Here is a 20,693-nt window from a genome sequence, read left to right on the forward strand (position 1 = left end):
TGGAATGAACCGTCGCCTGCGGTATTTCCGGACCGATATGACCTTCAAACCTTAAAGAAAAGAGGGTACTCCCATCTTAAAGGCCGGCAACGCACTTTCAACCCCTCTGGTGTTGCGGGTGTCCATGGGCGGCGGTAATCGCTTACCATCAGGCGATCCGTCTGCTCGTTTGCCTCCTATTTCACAAAAAAAATACTAAGCAATTCATCCGGAACCATGGGTCTCATTAGCCTGTATGGGAGTCCCACATAACCATCCCAGGCCCGTCCCTGAGCCTGGGTGGTATGCGTAACGCATTCCCCCTCTATAAAAAAAGGTAAATCTAGTGTTACTTTGAAGACTTGTAGCATCTTGTACATACCTGCGATGGTCGGGAAGAACTGAAATAAAAAAGAAGTATCTTTTTATTCATTATTGCGTATTATGTTCAATAAAATTATTTATCATTCTAAATCATCATTTAAAAATTCTACCAGCCAACACGAGAAATCAAAATTTGCATGAAATTACTTTGCCACTCTTTGGGATAAAATGCAACTTTATCATCAATTTTTTTAGGAATAAAGAGAGCATTTAGGAGCTGGTGTGTAGAAAACACTTCTCCATTTTATTATTTAAATTGTAAAACAAATATATTTTTAGATTTAGTTTTTAAGTTTTATAGGTAAGTTATTTAATTCTGTTTTATTTATAGGTATATTAAGTTTGTAAGCAAATGATTTTTAAGTTTGGAAGTTATTTTGTGTCCTAAATAAAATTAATAGAGGCATGTTCTTCATGTACAAAAAAAAATTGTAAGACGTGGTAAGACTATACTTACATTGGTTTCTCATCATGGTTCCCCAGTTTCTCTGCAGCTTCGCTCTTGGTACAGCCGTCTATGTATTGAATCTCGTCTGAGTGTACAGACTGTAGCATCGGGGCTGACTGTACATTCGCCAGTCGCTTCTGTGACTCTGGGTTCTTTGATATTACTGGGATTTTTCCTGAAATTATGGAAGGTTGCTTTAGAAACTTTAATATTTCAATCAAAGTAAAATTTAGCGAGAAAAAATATTGAATACGGTAGTTGACTGACTAGGCAAATCAGTTTCTTTTTTCAAACTGTCAAAAAATGATTAGCCACTATGGAATCTATAGTTGGTCAAATTAAATTGTAAGTAAATCAGAACAAAAAAAACTAAAGTCATCCTATTCTTTCGGGTACTAGTACTAGTGTAAGACAAAGATAGTAGGTATGATTCTCTCTGTCTATGTTTGAAATAAGACAGTACTTTGACAAACTATATATGGAAAAAAAAACAGAACAATGACGTCACGGTCAAGTCACCTATGCTTAATAGTTCTTTCGGATTTATTAAATTGAAATTGTCTGAAAATAACTGCGGTCTAGGTTTTTGTAATATTTTGCTGGTGCTTTATTTCGTGCATGGTATGAAATAATGTATTTAATATTTTAAATACAGGAAACATTTATATTGCCTTCAACCCACGCACTAGTATGAAAATAGAACAATGAAGAGTTATTTCAGGTCTTAAATCATCAAATTAAGCTCATCGGTGTTCTGAAATATGTAGTATATTTTGGGTCTTCAAACTAATTGCAACAACTACGCAGTGTTACTATGTAGCTCACGTTGCTATAATTACAACTAGGTCGTTAACTATGATCTATGAATAGAATTGGCCTTATGAGGATAAAAATACAGATAAATACAGTATTAGGTATATCGGAGCGAACAGTTCTTCATACAAACGTAGTTCCGCTCTCATTTTAAAATGACTAGTTAGATTGCTCTGAAACTATGGATGGTATAGAAAGGATGCCAATCTCTTATGGCAGAATTGTTGCAAAAGTGACCGCTTTCAGCTTTAAATAATAGTTCCTAATCTCTCCGGTGGCGCTAGTTAGGCTCTGGGACATGAGTATAACATGAACCATATAAGGCAACAAATAACCCGACCAAATTACGTAGGTTGTTTTTGGTAGTATTTCGGTGTATAGTGGCGCCGCCTAATTACTGTTTTTTGATGCACACTTTTCATACATAGAGATTTGGCTCCTTTATATAGTCTCCATGTCTGAAACTTTGTGCTTACAATAGGATAAGGTATATCTAGGTCTGTAATTAGTTCATATAGCTTCAGATACAATAGTATCAAAAATACAGCGAATTTAAGTTTTTCATACAAAACTTGTTTTTGCTCTATTTCGTTTGTTTTATATATTAGAGAGCTATTTAAACTGATTACAGACCTAGATATACCTCATATCATTGTATGTGCAGTTTCATTACAATCCTACACGCAGTTTTACAATGAGAACAAAACTCCGTTTGTTTCGGAAGGTAAAATTCGGCTGTATGCGACTCTACATATTGTCAAAGTATTAAGGATGACTCACGTTAGACCGGGCCGTGTCCGGGCCGGAGCTTCCGGCGCTTACTTTTCTATGACATGACAGGTGATCACGTGATGCTTTCCATAGAAAACGAAGCGCCGGAAGCTCCGGCCCGGACACGGCCCGGTCTAACGTGAGTCACCCTTTAGTGTGTGTTGTGATCAGATTTATTCAATTTATTTAATCGTATGATATACAGTAAAGAAAGGCATTTTGTAATCATGATTAAAAATGACATTTTTAGGGTTCCGTACCCAAAGGGTATAAACGGGATCCTATTTAAGACTCCGCTGTCCGTCTGTCTGTCTGTCCGTCTGTCACCAGGCTGTATCTCATGAACCGTGATAGATAGAGAGTTGAAATTTTCACAGATGATATATTTCTGTTGCCGCTATAACAACAAATATTAAAAACAGAATATAAATTATAAATATTTAAGTGGGGCTCCCATACAACAAACGTGATTTTTTTGCCGTTTTTTGCGTAATTGTAAGGAACCCTTCGTGCGCGAGTCCGACTCGCACTTGACCGGTTTTTGTAATGTTCGTAAAATTGACATCCTCAGTCGTGATTTAGTTTTTTTAATGGACTCTTCGCCTACCTCGCCTTCACTACATAGTAAAAAACAAAGGCGCTTTCCGCTGTCTGTCCGTATATCCCTATATATGCTTAGATCTTTAAAACTACGTAACGGATTTTGATGCGGTTTCTTTTAATAGATAGTGATTCAAGAGGAAGGTTTATATGTATAATTTGTAAAGATTTTGTGTAAATTAGTTTGAACTACCCGTGCACTGTTTAGATTAGCTACCCTAAAATTTTGTTCCCAATAGCTTTTGTTCCATTCGCATTTTTCCCCATTCTGCTTTTTAACCAGCGTAATTTTTTTCAGTAGTTAAATTAATTAAACTACCCGTGCGAAGCCGGGCGGGTCGCTACTTCGCTAGTAACAGATAAGATAGCAATTCATTAATACGTTGATGAATGATAGATAAATCAAATAATTTAATTTATCTGCCGCTTTCATACCAACATTATCTATTATCCCGAAGATAAATTCGCTAATATAAGATCTTGTAGTAGTAGTAAATCACTTTATTGTACAAAACAAAAATTGTTAACATGAAATTCATATAAATTTAGGTACAAAGGCGAGCTTATCCCTATAAGGGATTCTTGTCATGGTTTTATGTGAAAATTAGTCTATACCCGCTATAAATATGAGTCTAGTGGCCATATTATTATTTATTGCAACCATGGTTACAACATATTACAACATATTACAAATTCTTGGTAGTTTCACATGGACCCCGTGGGGGCATAGCAATATTACATGCATACTTAGGATCTAATCTTAAATCTAAGGTCTCACTTTGTCGCTTACCATAAGGACAAGATTTGCTTGTATCTTAATACGAATACTCTGTTAAAGCGTCCATAAGGCAACAGACAAAGTGGGACGTTTTGCTTGGAAACGACACATATTTCTCGCAAAAACTCTTTATAAACTTGTATCCCTATTTTCATCCTCTTAGAGAATGAAAGACATATTAAATATATTAAAGCGGGTCCCTCACGTTATTTTAAGTCGAATATTGGTCGTAATAACCAACGGGTTTGACTAATAATTACATCGTGTAATTATACTAATTATGTAATTGTTTGTTTAGAAATATAATTAATAATCATTAAGGATGACTCACGTTAGACCGGGCCGTGTCCGGGCCGGAGCTGCCGGCGATTACTTTTCTATGACATGATAGCATCACGTGATCTGATGCTTTCCATAGAAAACGAAGCGCCGGAAGCTCCGGCCCGGACACGGCCCTCTAACGTGAGTCATCCTTGATACACTTAATTATAATATTTATAATCTATACAAATATATTAGGAACTATTATTTAAAGCTTAACGCGGTCACTTTTACAACAATTCTGCCATAAGAGATTGCGATCCTTTCTATACCATCCATAAGGTGTTTCTAAGCTATATATTACCATTTGCCATAATAGATTTGTAATAATACTTCGTAATGTCATTTTAAATGTATCTTTGTCATTACAAATAATTTGTATATTGTAAGAACTATGATTTAAAAACAATTGCAAGTAGTTTAGCAATTATAAATTATATTACCTACAATGTCACTGGTACTCTAATTACACAAGGAAGACAGCAATAATATGTAATCAGATCGCCATTATAGAATTTTATATTCGAAGATATACCTACTTAGGGGGAAGTCCCTTAATGCCGGACGGCACGTCGTCTTATCAGAGCTTAGTGAAGTTCGATTGATTTAAAGTAACGGTAAACAGGGTGCGGAGAACGCAACGACGAGTGGTAATTGCTCAACTCTAATAAGATCACTTAGCACTGATAAAACCACTGTCCGGCGCAAGGTGCTGTCCGGCGTTAAGGGACTTCCCCCTGTGTTTACGAAAATGTGGCATTTTCTATGAAAAGGGACCTTATTGCACAGCGCCGCGCGGCATTGTATTTATATCGGAGCATCGTTAATAATGGCGTAAGCGCCATCGACAATAAGGTCCCTTTTTATAGAAAATACCACAAATTTTCCCGCGATTTCGTCTCCGTGAAATGATGATGTTTGATAAAAAAAACTATCGTAAGTCATTCCCCCCACCTCGAACTATCTCTATACAAAATTTCATCTAAATTGGTTCAGCGGTTTAAGTAAGTAAGTAAATATTCTTTATTGCACCAAAATTATACATTTTACATACATGTAAAACTACAAAGAAATATTTAAAGAAAAAATAGAACCAGGTAACAACAGGCGGTCTTATCGCTAAAAAGCGATCTCTTCCAGACAACCTTTGGGTAGCAGGAAATGTAGAACTCATACAAAAGTCAACAGGTAGTGCAAAGAGCTAAATATGGAGACTATTAAACACAAACACACATACTACAATTACTACTTATACATATAAGTATTAAAACGAAACCTAACACACAAATAAATATACAATACAATATATATATATATAATATATATTTATACAAGCATATATACAATATATAAAATGGCAACTTAAGGCAGAGATAGAAAGTATAGTTTTAGCTGATTTTTGAATATGGGGAGAGATTTAGCTAATCTTAATTCTACTGGTAAAGCATTCCACAGCCGAACAGCCCGGAAGGTAAAAGAGCTATTATAAAATTTAGAAGTAGATGAGGGAGAAGCAAGAATATGAGTCTGGGAACATCTGATAGAAGAGAGATACTTGAAACGCTCTTTGAGATAAGGTGGTGTAGCGGGGTTAAAGAGAATGCCATAGAGAAGGGCGAGAACATGAGAATCACGGCGAAGACGAATAGGAAGCCACTTGAGCTGAGAACGGAACTGTGACACATGGTCAAATTTGCGCAGACCAAATATAAACCTTATACCGAGATTCTGGAGGCGCTCGAGCTTATTCAGCTGGTCCTCCGTAAGGTCCAGATAGCAAATGTCGGCATAATCTAATATGGGCAATAAGAGGGATTGAGCTAGCGCAATCTTAGTGGCGTAAGGCAAGAAATTACGGAGTCTGCGGAGTGATGCAGTTGCAGCAAACATTTTCCTGCTAACCTCATTCACCTGAGGTACCCAAGAGAGACTCTGGTCCATCATGACACCGAGATTCTTTACCTGGAGAGAGTAGGGAATCTGAATACCGTCAAACACAATGGCAGGTAGAGAACCTAAATCAATCCGGGCAGTGAGCTTTGAGCTACCTATGACTATAACCTGAGTTTTAGTAGGATTAACCTTGAGACCGTAACGTTTACTCCAATTTAAAATACTCTCCAAGTCAGTGTTCATGGCGCAGATAGTCTGTGATAGATCGGTAACAGAGCCCTGAGAGTAGATTTGAAGGTCGTCAGCGTAAAGGTGGTAGGAGGACAAAATATTGGAAGTGATAGAGTTTATGAAGATAGAAAAAAGAAGAGGAGACAACACGCCGCCCTGTGGGACACCAGCAAGCGTGTTGCACCACGAAGATCGATAGGAATCCGCCTTTATACGCTGCCGACGCCCTACTAAGTAACTGTGAAACCAGTCAACTACCGCAGGAGATACATTAAGTGAACGCAATATGCCTAACAAGATGTCAAAGTCAACCGTGTTGAAAGCATTACTGAAATCCAGAAGCGATAATACCGTGATCTTACGATTATCCATACCGGCCCGGATATCGTCAGTAATTTTTACAAGAGCAGTAGTTGTGCTGTGGCCTGTACGGAATCCGGATTGGTATGGGTTCATGAGCGCGTGTCTGTTCAAAAAAGAAGTAAGTTGCTGATGTACTAGACGCTCTAGAACTTTAGAGAGGAAAGGAAGAATGGAAATAGGACGGTAGTCTGAGAAGGCGGAAGGACTGGATTTTTTAGGCAAAGGAATGACGTCGGCATCTTTCCAAAGCGACGGGAAAACATTAGAAGAAATGGAGCTATTGAGGATACAGGTGATAATAGGAGCTATGAGGTCAATGAGGGGAAGGATCATGTTTCGGCTCAGATTATCGACTCCAACGGCATTAGACGAGATGGCTATTACGTTCTTCTTAACGTCACTGTCAGTAAATTGAGCAAGAGAGAAAGGGGGATAGTCAGGAGTTGGGATATTTGAAAGAAAGTTAAGGGTGTCCAACTTAACTGACCCAGAAAAAGTGGCAGAAGAAGAAAAATGCAGGTTAAGCTGGTCGAGGTCAACGCTATCACTGATTGAGTTTTGAGGTTGCTTCCCAACTCCAAGTGACTTTAAGAACTTCCAAACTTTGGCGGGGTTCCCATTTTCTACGGAATTGTGAATGTGTCGCCTCTGAGCATCTCGGCACATTGTACTGCAACGATTCCGTAAAGCATGGTACTTAGCCTTATTTTTGTCTGTAGGGTATCCCCTGAATCTAGATTTAGCCAAATTCTTTTTTGCTATTAGTAACCTAATGTCCTCAGTAAGCCAGGGAGCAGGAAGGTGCTTAATTTTTACCGGGCGTATAGGGGCGTGAACATCGTAGAGATGAGTTAGAGCAGAGTTAAAGAGCGATACCTTCTCATCTACTGAAGCAGCCTCCAACACCCCACTCCAGTCGAACTTCGAGGCATCCTCACGAAGCTTTTCAACACACATCCGACTAAAATTGCGCTGAAAGAGTATTTTAGGTTTGGCCTTAGGGGGACGGATTTTATAAGACAAAAAGAGCAGATGATGATATGAAAAGGCGTCCGCAGAGAATTGGTCATACCTTGCAACATGATCTACAGAAGAGACAAAGGTAAGGTCGAGAAGCGACGGAGAACAGTTAGGAAAAAAATGTGTGGGACCGGAAGGCAGAATGAACATATTGCAGGCTTCAGCAAGGGATTTAAGAGACTTGGAGCGAGAGTCATTTTTTAGAATACATGTATTAAAATCCCCCATAATAATATGATGGGTATATGATGGCATTAAATCCTCAAGAAGCTTTTCAAAAGACGCAAAGTAATTAACTTGAAGGGAGGGAGAATAAAAAACACCTAAAAGAACTTTAGAGTGAGATAGGCTCAACTCTAGAAATAAATACTCCGCGGTGACAGAAGGGGATTGAGCAGACATACTTAAAATGGAATACGGGATATGGGATTTAAGCGTGAAGAGGTATAACCGATAGGCAGATAGACATACAAAGTTACCTACTATCGCATTTAAAATATTAGTAAGGATTGTTGCAGAATGGAGTTTGTATAGCAACATTAAAAAGTTTACTGGTTTCCATGGTTATATGTCAACTTTCTTCTTACGTTCTTCTTGGCAGTACGAGTATATTATTCTATTCGTTTGTACTTTCGGTTTTAATTACTAAATTTACTTATTTGGAACCCAAGGCCTAAGTAAAGCCTTTAACAAGAATTTGATGATGATGCTATTGATTGCTACTATTTGTACAGAAATTAGAAGATACGTGTAACATCAATCGTATATGCGGCAATATACATTATTTTAGTATAATTATCCTCTTATTATAAACTTTTTAGTATGCATTTTTACCACATTTTTACACACTAACACACACACGCACATACACACACACACACACACACACACACACACACACACACACACACACACACACACACACACACACACACACACACACACACACACACACACACACACACACACACACACACACACACACACACACACACACAAATACACATACATACAAACAAACACTCGCCCACACGCAGCTTAGAAATAATAACATATCATATCTGTAAGTTTCAAAGTAACTCTCTGTACAATTTGTACCAATATATACCTAGATTAAGAAACTAGTATAACGAAACTGGGTCCTGTAATACACGGTTTCCTAGCTCAGGACACAGGGTCGTGATTTATTGTATACTCAAATTTGCACAATAAACTTTTTCATTTTTTCATTTTTTTCATTTTTCACATTGTCATTGCATTGGTGTGCTCACATGCCCGCAATGTTCACGAACTTTCGGTAACAAGATCGGCTCCGTCAGCCACTTGCGAGCACACCAGAGACAGTGAGACAGAAGTATAATGTTTCAAATGTCCAAAAAGTGGGCAAAGTCGACATGTTAGTGTTACTACCTAAAATGATTTATTCAAACAAGTTAAAATTACACTACCTACATTCAAATTATCGACAAACTGTGACATTAATGGTGTCATAAAGCAAATCTTTACAGTAACAGTAGTAACTATACATGTGTATGCGCATAGAGTAACTGATACTAGAGCGGTACTGTCATAGTAAATTTTGTAACCCCAGTAAATTCACTGCCATCTGTCGACACACTTTAAAACTAAAAATGAAGATTTATAAAAATACGATAGAATGTATTTAAATATAGATAAATGATTTTTTTTATTTGCATTAATTATTTTTATGATTTTGACCCATGTTCTTTCACTGATATGCGTTAAAATTGTTAAATAGCAAACGAAACCGTCAACGCCATCTATACGACTGTAGGCCAAAACTAGTAGCGCCCTCTGAACGAGAATCAAATTTTCTTGATTTTCGAGGCACGTTTTTTCCTTAGACTGTATCCATCTATTACGGAGTTATATCTATCTTTGGTATGCGTAAGCATAAATTTTAGGTCTGTGGCAAAGAGTATAATAGTATATGTATGTCTGTGGTAAATAACGAATGTATAGTAATAATTAGGTATGACCATTTTTAGGACATCCTTTGCCTCTATTTGGCAGGTTGCTGAAAAAAATTGTGTGCCTATTTGCATGACTATGCTTGCGCAAACAAAAGGGTTGTTAGCATTGACAGATGTCCTTTTGAAAGATTTAACCTTGAACAGTAGGTAGATAGCAAGTAGATTTTGGACAATTTCTAACGGCAGTGCTATTTTAGAGTTTAACCATAGAGTAACTTATATTAGAGCGGTACTGTCATAGTAAATTTTGTAACCCCAGTAAATTCACTGCCATCTGTCGACACACTTTAAAACTAAAAATGAAGATTTATAAAAATACGATAGAATGTATTTAAACATAGATAAATGATTTTTTTTATTTGCATTAATTATTTTTATGATTTTGACCCATGTTCTTTCACTGATATGCGTTAAAATTGTTAAATAACAAACGAAACCGTCAACGCCATCTATTCGACTGTAGGCCAAAACTAGTAGCGCCCTCTGAACGAGAATCAAATTTTCTTGATTTTCGAGGCACGTTTTTTCCTTAGACTGTATCTAAAGTATCTATCTATTACGGAGTTATATCTATCTTTGGTTTAACCAAGTCTCATTATCATCTCCTTCGATTTATCCCGGCATTTTCCGGCTTATGGGAAGCTGGGGTCCGCTTGATAAGTAATCCTAATTGGCGTAGACACTAGTTTTTACGAAAGCGACTGTCATTTAACCTTCCAACCCAGAGGGGAACTAGGCCTTATTGGGATTAGTCCGGTTACTGGTAATTATGAAATGATATTTCGTACATGAGTTCCGAAAAAAATCATTGGTACGAGCCGGGGTTCGAACCCGCGACCTCCGGATTGAAAGTCGCACGCTCTTATCGCTAGGCCACCACCGCTTCCAAATTTAAACCAACTCTAAAATGCACAAAATGCATTCTATATGTACGAGTGTTGATTTTCGTGAGATAAGTTTTGCAATCCGGATCCATCTAGTATGGAATTATCCAGATTCGGTTCCAGATCTTCTGTGCATTTTAAACTAACGCGTAGGTTTAACTAACTTTTTAAAGAATTAAAAAAATGTGAAGTTGCTACAATGAACAAAATAAGTGCCTGTGAAATGAACTTTTCCCCTCACTAGCTCGGAAAGCCGTCTATTATCCTTTAAAACAAGCGGGGAAAAACGCATTTTATCCACTAGTCCCCACTAGTAATTTGACCTTGGAATGAGCGTGTTTAAGTAGCTATACAGATAACAAAACGTAAAACTTACGTTTTACGTAAAATTATCATTAAATAAATGGTTTGAGAATCTAATAAAAAATACCGAATTTAGCTTTATTTAATAATTTTAAGTCATAAACCTTAAAATTCCATAATAAACTACAATTTGTTAAATAAATGGCTGACAGCAGCATTCAGTTTTTACATTTTGATTACCACATAAAGAATATATTATAGCTGGTATCAGTATGTGTCACAATGCGGTCACAATACGAGTAAAACAATTCACAGCTGCGTTTAATCTCATTTTCTAAGAAAGGAATGCATCAACGCTCGTATTCTTACATCATTCAATTTATACCTAAATAATGAAAAGTCATTTTGCTGTAGTGTGTAGTATTTGTATACAAAGGTAATTAATTAAGAAAAGCGACTACACTTCGTGTTGCCAGGAATTTAAAAGAATGTATAGTATGAATTATCTGAGATATTTTTTACGGTTCGGCCCTAATTTGTTAAACAAAAGCCTAGTAAACTTCAAGAGGATTGTTCCCGTTTACTCATAGCGCGTAGCAGAAGTACTCCGTGCAAAAGGCACATACATTTTGTTTAACAGATATATGGCCCGGGCCGAAAAAATCATTTCATAAAATTCATCTGAAGGAGGATTCACATTTGTCTGTCGTGTTGTGTTGTGTTGTGTGACGCATCAGAACGGCTATCAATTTCATACGTTTAGTATGGTTGCGTCAGTTGCGTGCACATTTGTTTGACGCAGCGTGCATCACGACACAACACAGCACGACAGACAAATATGATGGTCCGAGAGCTGGTAGAAATTTGGAGTAGGTCCTTGACGCAAGCTGAAAATTTGCCTGATACTTCTCCTATCATACCCTAACTCAGCACTGGAGGTCTGGCTGCAGGGTAGCGGGGCTAAATCAACCCTTATATTTTTAAAGATTATTTGAATGAATCCGGCTTGATACCTACATCCTATCGCATAAAATACACATTTATAAACGAATATTGATATTCAAAACTTACCATGTTCTTTTTCATACAGCTTCTTAAACGGAGCCAGCGACGGATCATTTTTCACCTCGTCTGGCAACTCTAACCATATGGGCAGTATATCAGCAGTCAGCTCTCCGCATGACACCAATGAATATTGGCTTCTATTGCCTTCAACTTTCGGTTGCTTTTTGGATAAGCCTGCCCATTCCTTTGTGCTCTGCCACCAATCCATTTTGGAGTTGCTTAAGCTAGGGTTGACGGCTTCTGGAAGTTAGAAAAAATTTAAGGGTGGTGGCAAATCGGCGTAAGGCCCAACTAATGATTGTTTATTTTTAAAAGTTGGTACCGGTTTCCGGATCTAAACTAATTCTTCGACCGTTTTCCCATAAGGCATAGTACTACTGTGGATTTAGCTGTTAAGGTACAATTGTAAACTAATATTACTAATATATAAATTAGTTAAGAGGCCGTAGTCGATTTTGGAGCAAAAATGTAAAATTGATAGATTTAGTCGTTGAAATTATATACGTTTTGTTACGTAATATCTAAATAACAAGTATTGATTTCTATTAGCACGTCTTCTCATCTTGCCTTTTAATAATGAGGTCGCGAGCGTGCGTCACCGGTAATGCATGAAGAGAAGGGGCAGTTTTTAAAAATTCATCAAAAAATCATGGTGGTAAATTATACAAATTGATGTATAAGAATAGTTTCAGCAAATGTTGTAGATTGTTTAAGTATCAAAATTACGTTGAAATTAAGTCGATTTTCAGAGAAATTGTCACTTGTTTTGAAGTAATTTCTGGAGAAAATTGATTTCGTCTAACTTTCATTTACACTACTTCAAAGTCATAATAATAAAAATGTAGTCTGATAAACGTCAAGTACAGGATATGTGTAATACAAAATTGCCATGTTTAGCCGTCCAAACTTTACGAAATTTACAAATAAGAGCGACAAAATCAGTGCTTTACGCGCGTTTACCTAAAGGTCCATCAGAAAAGCAAACATTACTAATTTAGTGAGTCTGTTTTCAAAAAATTGATCTGATAAAAGGTAAGATAAGAAGACGTGCTAATAGAAACCAGTACTTGTTATTTCAATTAGGTAGCAAAAGGTGTAAAATTTCACGGACTAAATCTATCAATTTTACATTTTTGCGACTAAAATCGACACCAGCCTCTTAAATTAGTTTATAATTATTTAGCTACACAGCACACACACTACAATACACTACAGCTAAAGCTCCAGTAGTACTAGTACTATGCCTTATGGGAAACGGTCGAAGAGATAGTTCAGATTCGTAAACCGCTACTAACTTTTAGTATGTTGTTGGGCATGGTATTGAGTCTCCAAAACTGCCGGGACACAGCGACGCCGGCCATTTACTTCAGCGGAATGACGTCATAAAAATGACTCCCGCCTCGATTCGAATACGGCATATTGCACCCAAACTATGCATTGCACATACACGTGTTGGATATTGAATGAAATCCAATTAAATATACTATATTTAATTTCTAGACTATGTACCAAAATATACAACAGTTTAAGAGCAATTTACAAAGAAATTAATATGATGTAAAAAGATATTTGATTATTTGGATTTTACAACCAAACCAAAAGTCGGACGTTAAATCAATGTACTACAACATTAAAGCTAGATGACGTCTCAAGCCATACACTGATACCAAAAATTTTTAAATCTGACCAAAAATGTGGAAATTTTAATAAATAGTTTGAGACTCAAACTTTGAGTGTAATATGCAGTATTTGCAACGAGGCGAAAGTAATTTTTATGACGTCATTCCGCTGGCAGTTTTGGAGACCCAATACCATGCCAAATACCATAGAGTAACTTATACTAGAGCGGTACTGTCATAGTAAATTTTGTAACCCCAGTAAATTCACTGCCATCTGTCGACACACTTTAAAACTAAAAATAAATATTTATAAAAATACGATAAAATGTATTTAAATTTGAATAAATGATTTTTTTTATTTGCATTAATTATTTTTATGATTTTGACCCATGTTCTTTCACTGATATGCGTTAAAATTGTTAAATAACAAACGAAACCGTCAACGCCATCTATACGACTGTAGGCCAAAACTAGTAGCGCCCTCTGAACGAGAATCAAATTTTCTTGATTTTCGAGGCACGTTTTTTCCTTAGACTGTATCCATCTATTACGGAGTTATATCTATCTTTGGTACCACCTTCTTCAGTTGTCCAACTCATGTGCGATTTTTTTCTTAGATTTTACAAAACCTTTTATACAACGAAAGTATTTTTTTATTTCTCATGCTCTGAAAGAGGGTCATTGTTGTTCTAAAAGATGTGCAGAAAATGATACGTGTCTGCACTAGGGCATTTTACGTTCGAAGTACGATTTAAAAAAAGTTACAATAAGCAATTGATCGCCCTAACCAAAAAGGACGGAGGGGTGAGACCCATTGCTGTGGGGTCTACTTTACGACGTCTGGCATCAAAAATTGCGGTTAGACACGTTAGATCAAAATTGCAGTCCCTTTTTGAACCAATACAGCTAGGTTTCGGCACGAAAGGTGGGTGCGAGGCAGCCGTCCATGCCCTAAGGACCTACCTTTCACTCAATGATTGCGAAATTGTAGTCAAAATTGACGTTAAAAATGCTTTTAATTCGGTTAGTAGGGACACTTTGCTGACAGAAGTAAAGGACAAAATTCCAGAGCTATACAATTACCTTTTCTTTTGCTATTCAAACTCATCTAAATTAATGTACAAGTCACATGAATTATCTTCTGAGGTTGGCTGTCAGCAGGGTGACCCTCTCGGGCCAGCAATTTTTAGTTTGGCTATAAATCCAATTATTAAAAATTTAAAATCAAAATTCAATGTCTGGTATTTAGATGACGGAACTCTAGGAGGCGACGTGAATACTGTGCTCTCTGATTTGTCTTTTATTAAGAGTAGTTTCGAAAATATTGGTTTAGAACTGAATTTCAGCAAATGTGAACTCTTTATTCAAAAACCTTCTTGTTCTTTGGCAGACTTACAACCCAAATTTGACGATCTGGCTCCTGATATCAAATCAGTAGACAAGTATTCTCTTTGCCTCCTGGGATCTCCTATATTCGAAGAATCTTTTCCCGGTTATATTTCTAACTCTATAACTAAATTCAAAAGTCACACGAATCGCTTACTCGAAATTAGCCCTCATTATGCTCTTGTGATTCTTAAATTTTGTCTTTTTGTCCCTAAATTTACATATGTGCTCCGCTGCTGTCCTTTTTGGAAACATCAAAATTTATTGTCGCCTTTAGATGATTTGATCAAAATTAGTTTAGAGACTATTCTAAACATTCAGCTAAGTGAGCCTTCCTGGTCTCAAGCGTCCCTCCCTATTCGGTTTGGAGGTTTAGGAATTCGCAAAATTTCCAGTGTGGCTTCCCCAGCCTTTTTGGCGTCCACTCATAGCACGTCTGGTCTCATAGGAAATATTTTAAGGGCTTTGCCCACAAACTGTGAGATTGCGGGCTTTGAGGACGCCAAAAATGCTTTTAAAATTGCTTGCCCGGGAAAACAATTTCCAGACAACCCAAATTCACAAAGGAGTTGGGATAATGTTTACTGTGATTTAACTTACAATATTCTCCTAAACAACTGTACAGGTCCAGACCGCGCGAGGCTTTTGGCGGTCGGAGCCCGGGAAGCGGGTTACTGGCTACATGCCCATCCTTCGCCTAATACTGGTACTTTCTTGGATCCGGCCTCCCTTAGACTGGCGACTGGTTTGCGACTCGGGGTTTCGGTGTGTACGCCACACATATGCTCTTGTGGCACGGACGTGGACCGACTGGGACACCATGGATTATCTTGTCAAAAAAGTGCCGGCCGTTTTTCAAGACATGCGTCGCTTAATGACATAATCCGTCGGTCTCTTGCCACCATCAATGTACCCGCTCTTCTTGAGCCGACTGGCATTATCAGAGATGATGGCAAGAGGCCCGATGGGATGTCCTTGGTTCCTTGGAGCTTGGGACGGATGTTGGTGTGGGATGCTACCTGCGTAGACACACTGGCACCGTCCCACCTCCAACGGACTAATGTAAAAGCGGGCGGAGCGGCGGAAAGCGCCGAAATTTTAAAACGTAATAAATATAAGAGCCTCGGTAGAGAGTATCATTTCGTTCCATTTGGAGTTGAAACTCTAGGTCCATGGGGTCCCAGCGCGCATAAGTTGTTTGCAGAAATCGCGAAGCGTCTGGTTGACGTAACTGGTGACCGAACAGCTGGCGGCTTTCTCGCACAACGTATCAGCATTGCGATACAGCGGGGAAATGCCGCCAGCATCCTTGGTACAATGCCTCAAGGGCCTATTTTAGATTTAAGCTAGTTATTAATTTCGTTTACGTAGTACCACTGTATATATCTTGTATGTATAAGATTAAGTTTACTTGAGAAATAAGAAAAAATCGACAAAAAAAAAAAAATTGAAATTTGATTTTAAATGGATTTGTTGTATAATTTCCATTCTGATATTTGACTCTCCATTCCATAAATAACGATACTTTTGCCTATACATATTAAAAAAAAAAACAAAAAAAAATGCTGACGCGAGAAATGTGCGATGCTTGCACTGTACACCAGCTTAGCCAACTGCGTTCTGAGAAGCATCTGAACTTACGGCGTTCTGTGGAATCTGTATAGTTCACATTGAATACATTCTTCATTTTCATATGGCATTGAAACCATAAGAATAAACATCACTGTACATGATGCACTAATCAGTAATAATCATTGTGCTCCACATGGCAATGATTCCAGATGATTATTATCGACTGATCATCATTTAGATATCGACATGCGACAGATATTAAAGGGGCCCATTGACTATTAGTCCGCTGGACGATATCGGCCTGTCAGTTGTTCGGAACTGTCAAATTTTTGTTCTAACTGATAGGCTGATATCGTCCGGCGGAATGATAGTCAGTGGGCCCCTTAAGGGGCTTTCAGTGAGTCTTTTTGTTTGTTCATTATTCACTATTTGCCTCCCGATCGCTTTAATATTAAAGACTGATAAAGAGGCATATATAGTTATTTGTGCAACAAGGGAGCAAAGTTAGTTTTTCTTGCGAGTGTTTATTTTGAGTCCCGAGAAAGCGAAAGACTCTATAATTGAATCACGAGCGAAGCGAGTGATTCTAAGTTAGAATCTTGAGCGTAGCGAGGGACTCAAAAACACGTTACGAGATGTAAAATAACTTTGCTCTCGTGTTGCACATATAATTTTTCACCTCAGTAGTAAGAACATAATAAAGGTTAAAATGTATTTCGAATTACACAGAATAATACAGAAAGAAAAAAAATTGTAATAGAAGTATGAAGTGGCAGTTCATGGCTTTCACTAAATTAAAAAGCTACTTTGTTTCACTCCCTGGAGTGACGAAAGTAGGCTTGTTCGAGCTGCTGAGGTGAAAAAGTACTTTCCTAACAACGACAGATATCAATATGTTATAAAGACTGCATCGTCTTACCAAAAATTCATTCTACGTATGAGTCGTCTAGAAGCAAAGTCAGAAATATCCACTTTCACAGCTTTAGGAAAACAATTGGATATTGCTGACTGCTTCTATGTCATATACCTATATCATACGTAATAAATACCTACTTAATAGTTTGTTATTTTTATTTCTCTCTTAGCAGAAAAACTGGGCAAGTGCGAGTCGGACTCGCCCACGGAAGATATCGTACAAATTTAACTTTTTTTCTTATTACTTACAAATTATGAGTTTTGAGAATTTTTCCTGTACTTGTAGTGTAAGACGATATTACTTGCCAAATTTCATAGTTCTATGTCAACGGGAAGTACCCTATAAATTTTGATGCCCTTGAGAGTGTCGAAATATACGTTTTTTGCGGCATTAACGGTCGTATCTTTTTTTTACGTTAACTTAAAGTTTGATCTTTCCACAGCTTGAAGGGACCATAAAACTGAGCACATATTATGGTCTCAATTTCGACTTGATATCTCCACGCGTTCCCAAGATAAAGGGTCTTCACAGACGGACGGACGGACAGACGGCCAGACGGACGGACAACAAAGTGATCCTATAATTAGGGGTCCGTTTTATATCCGGCCAGGAACATGATCATTACAACACTTTTAAACTCTTGCGTTTTGTACACATAATTATTGTCATTCACGGGTCTAACGCGATTAAATTTCATTACTACATTTCGAACATTTATATAGGGTAGGGTAGGAAACAGTGGCTCGGAAAAAAATAGCCGGGTTCAGTGGCTCACCCAACCTAATTCTAACATGATAGAGGCGATATTGGGGCGACTGAGCTACTGTGCGAGTTGAGCCACTGTTTCCTACCCTACCCTAAACTAATGTCGAGTATTTAAATTAGTGTTGTTTAGCAATATCTCAATGAGGGCTACCGTTTTTGTGCTCACCAGCTGGCGCCACTGTAGATGAAGGTCCAGAAAAAGAGATCTCAAAATTCTTTTATGCTTATTTTTATAAAATCAATACGTTCTAATATACACAACACTAACATTTATTAAGCTATATCTATTGCTTGCCATGATTAATCAAAGATGGACAAAGATTTACCACAATTATGAATAAGGAGTGAAAATTCCCGATAAAAATTCGGGCTTCGCCCGACCTGTTAGTGTGAAGAGCACCGCAAGGCGCCCTGTATGTAGAAGCGCCCTGAATGTCGGGCTTGGCCCGACCTGTTAGTGTGAAGGGTGCCTGATTAAAATAAGCTGTATCTGATGTACCTGTAGTACCTAAGCTGTAATATTTCTTGGCCAATATTCTACTAACCTACCTACTTATATTATGTTTATTTCGTTTTTAGCTTTCCAATTATTTTAATATCGCAAATATAAAAAAAACAGCCAAGTGCGAGTCCGACTCGCGCACCGAGGGTTCCGTACTTTTTAGTATAAAAAAAGTCATTTATTATCGCAGTAAGTATACAAAAAAAAAACAGTAAAACAGTAAAAAACAGTACAGTGCAGTAGTATTTGTTGTTATAGCGGCAACAGAAATACATCATCTGTGAAAATTTCAACTGTCTAGCTATCACGGTTCATGAGATACAGCCTGGTGACAGACAGACGGACAGACGGACGGCGGAGTCTTAGTAATAGAGTCCCGTTTTTACCCTTTGGGTTAGGAACCCTAAAAAATAAAAACAATATCATAAATGTGTAAACCGAGCACTTTCATTTGATACCAAATTCGACCATACTTTCTTGCAAATAAGATGACTAGAATAGCAAGACCCCTCACAAATAACTGTTTGGACTTCTACGTTCTTCTAGCTCCATAACCCCTTAATCGAGCGTGCTCATAATTTAATGACTAAAATATAATGCCCTCAACTACACGTTTGCCCGATTTCATTTAAATTAGAACAAATTTACTTAAGTTATTGTCCATCAAACTATCCTCTGATAGTTCAGTTTAAAAATATCGAAATGCTGCCGGGACGTGGCCCTAGCCAGCCGTGTATTCCAAGTTGAATGTAAGAACTTCGCTTCGCTCGCTCGTTCGACTTGGATGTAAAGAGAACTCTATATTTAAGTTTTTACCTAAATTGTTGTAGATACATACTACTTAGGTACTAGACGATATACATACCTACTATAATGTCTAAACTAATACATACGATACGAAATATACTTAAGGGTCCCCGGCAAGCTCGGTTCTCCATACAAACGTAGTTACGCTCTCATTTTAAAACGACTAGCTAGATTGCTCTGAAACTTTGTACTAACATTAGGATAAGGTATCTATGTCTGTAATTAGTTTATGTAGCTTCAGATACCATAGTTAATAAAATACAACTAATTTAAGTTTTTCATACAAAACTTGTTTTTGCTCTATTTCGTTTGTTTTATAAGCTGGAGCTATATAAACTAATTACAGGCATAGATATACCTCATGTCATTGTATGTGCAAAGTTTCATTACAATCCAACACATAGTTTTAAAACGAGAACGAAACTCCATTTGTATGGGAAGGTGGAATTCGGCTGAGCTTGCCGGGGACTCTTAAATGCATAGAAAACTTGCATGGCTCAGGATCAAATACTCGTAACCATTATAAAAATAGGTTTTTGCTTTAAATAAATTATACATATTTGCAAGTTTTACGATAATGATAATTGCAACATCAAAAAAATCTTATCATTGACACATTCCTTACTAAAATTATAAAAGTATAAATGAAATAAGTACACACAATTATCAACAAACTATAATTAAATCTTCCTGCAAAATTATAGCAGCAATAAACACATTATTACTTAACATTACTCACATTTTATCACAAAAATTGACACACCGCATACCAAACTGAAACAAATGCGTTTCTATTTTGTTTATAATTCTTTATAATCACTTCTATTGCACGTATAATCAGCTGGCGTTCGAATGATTTGAATTTTAAATTTAGAACGCGTTGTGACCGGCGCGTGCGCCGCGCTAAGTATGTTTGGATACTGACTATGTTGTCAGCCGCAACTGACATTGAAATGTGGATTTTTATCAATAAATTACGTTCGGATTTGTGTTGCGATAAATTTTATCTTCCTCGCGTTGTCCCGGCATTTTGCCACGGCTCCATGGGAGCCTGGGGTCCGCTTGGCAACTAATCCCAAGAATTGGCGTAGGCACTAGTTTTTACGAAAGCGACTGCCATCTGACCGTCCAACCCAGAGGGGAAACTAGGCCTTGTTGGGATTAGTCCGGTTTCCTCACGATGTTTTCCTTTACCGAAAAGCGACTGGTAAATATCAAATGATATTTCGTACATAAGTTCCGAAAAACTCATTGGTACGAGCCGGGGTTTGAACCCGCG

General features: G+C 37.5%; 1 protein-coding gene across 1 annotated transcript in view; it reads right to left on the reverse strand.

Moving 5' to 3' along the window:
* The window catches only part of LOC134753645 (P protein-like), a 46,249-nt gene extending 25,918 nt beyond the window's left edge, over positions 1-20,331 (reverse strand). Inside the window, exons 1-4 of the mRNA XM_063689583.1 lie at positions 20,154-20,331; positions 11,854-12,087; positions 821-986; positions 362-380 (exon numbers count right to left, since the gene is read on the reverse strand). Coding sequence (XP_063545653.1) covers positions 362-380; positions 821-986; positions 11,854-12,055 — 387 coding nt within the window. The 5' untranslated portion in view covers positions 12,056-12,087; positions 20,154-20,331. The remainder of the gene's footprint in view (positions 1-361; positions 381-820; positions 987-11,853; positions 12,088-20,153) is intronic.
* Positions 20,332-20,693: the final 362 nt, after the last annotated feature.

This window comes from Cydia strobilella, chromosome 27 (genome assembly GCF_947568885.1).
Source record: "Cydia strobilella chromosome 27, ilCydStro3.1, whole genome shotgun sequence".
Taxonomy (NCBI): Eukaryota; Metazoa; Arthropoda; class Insecta; order Lepidoptera; family Tortricidae; genus Cydia; species Cydia strobilella.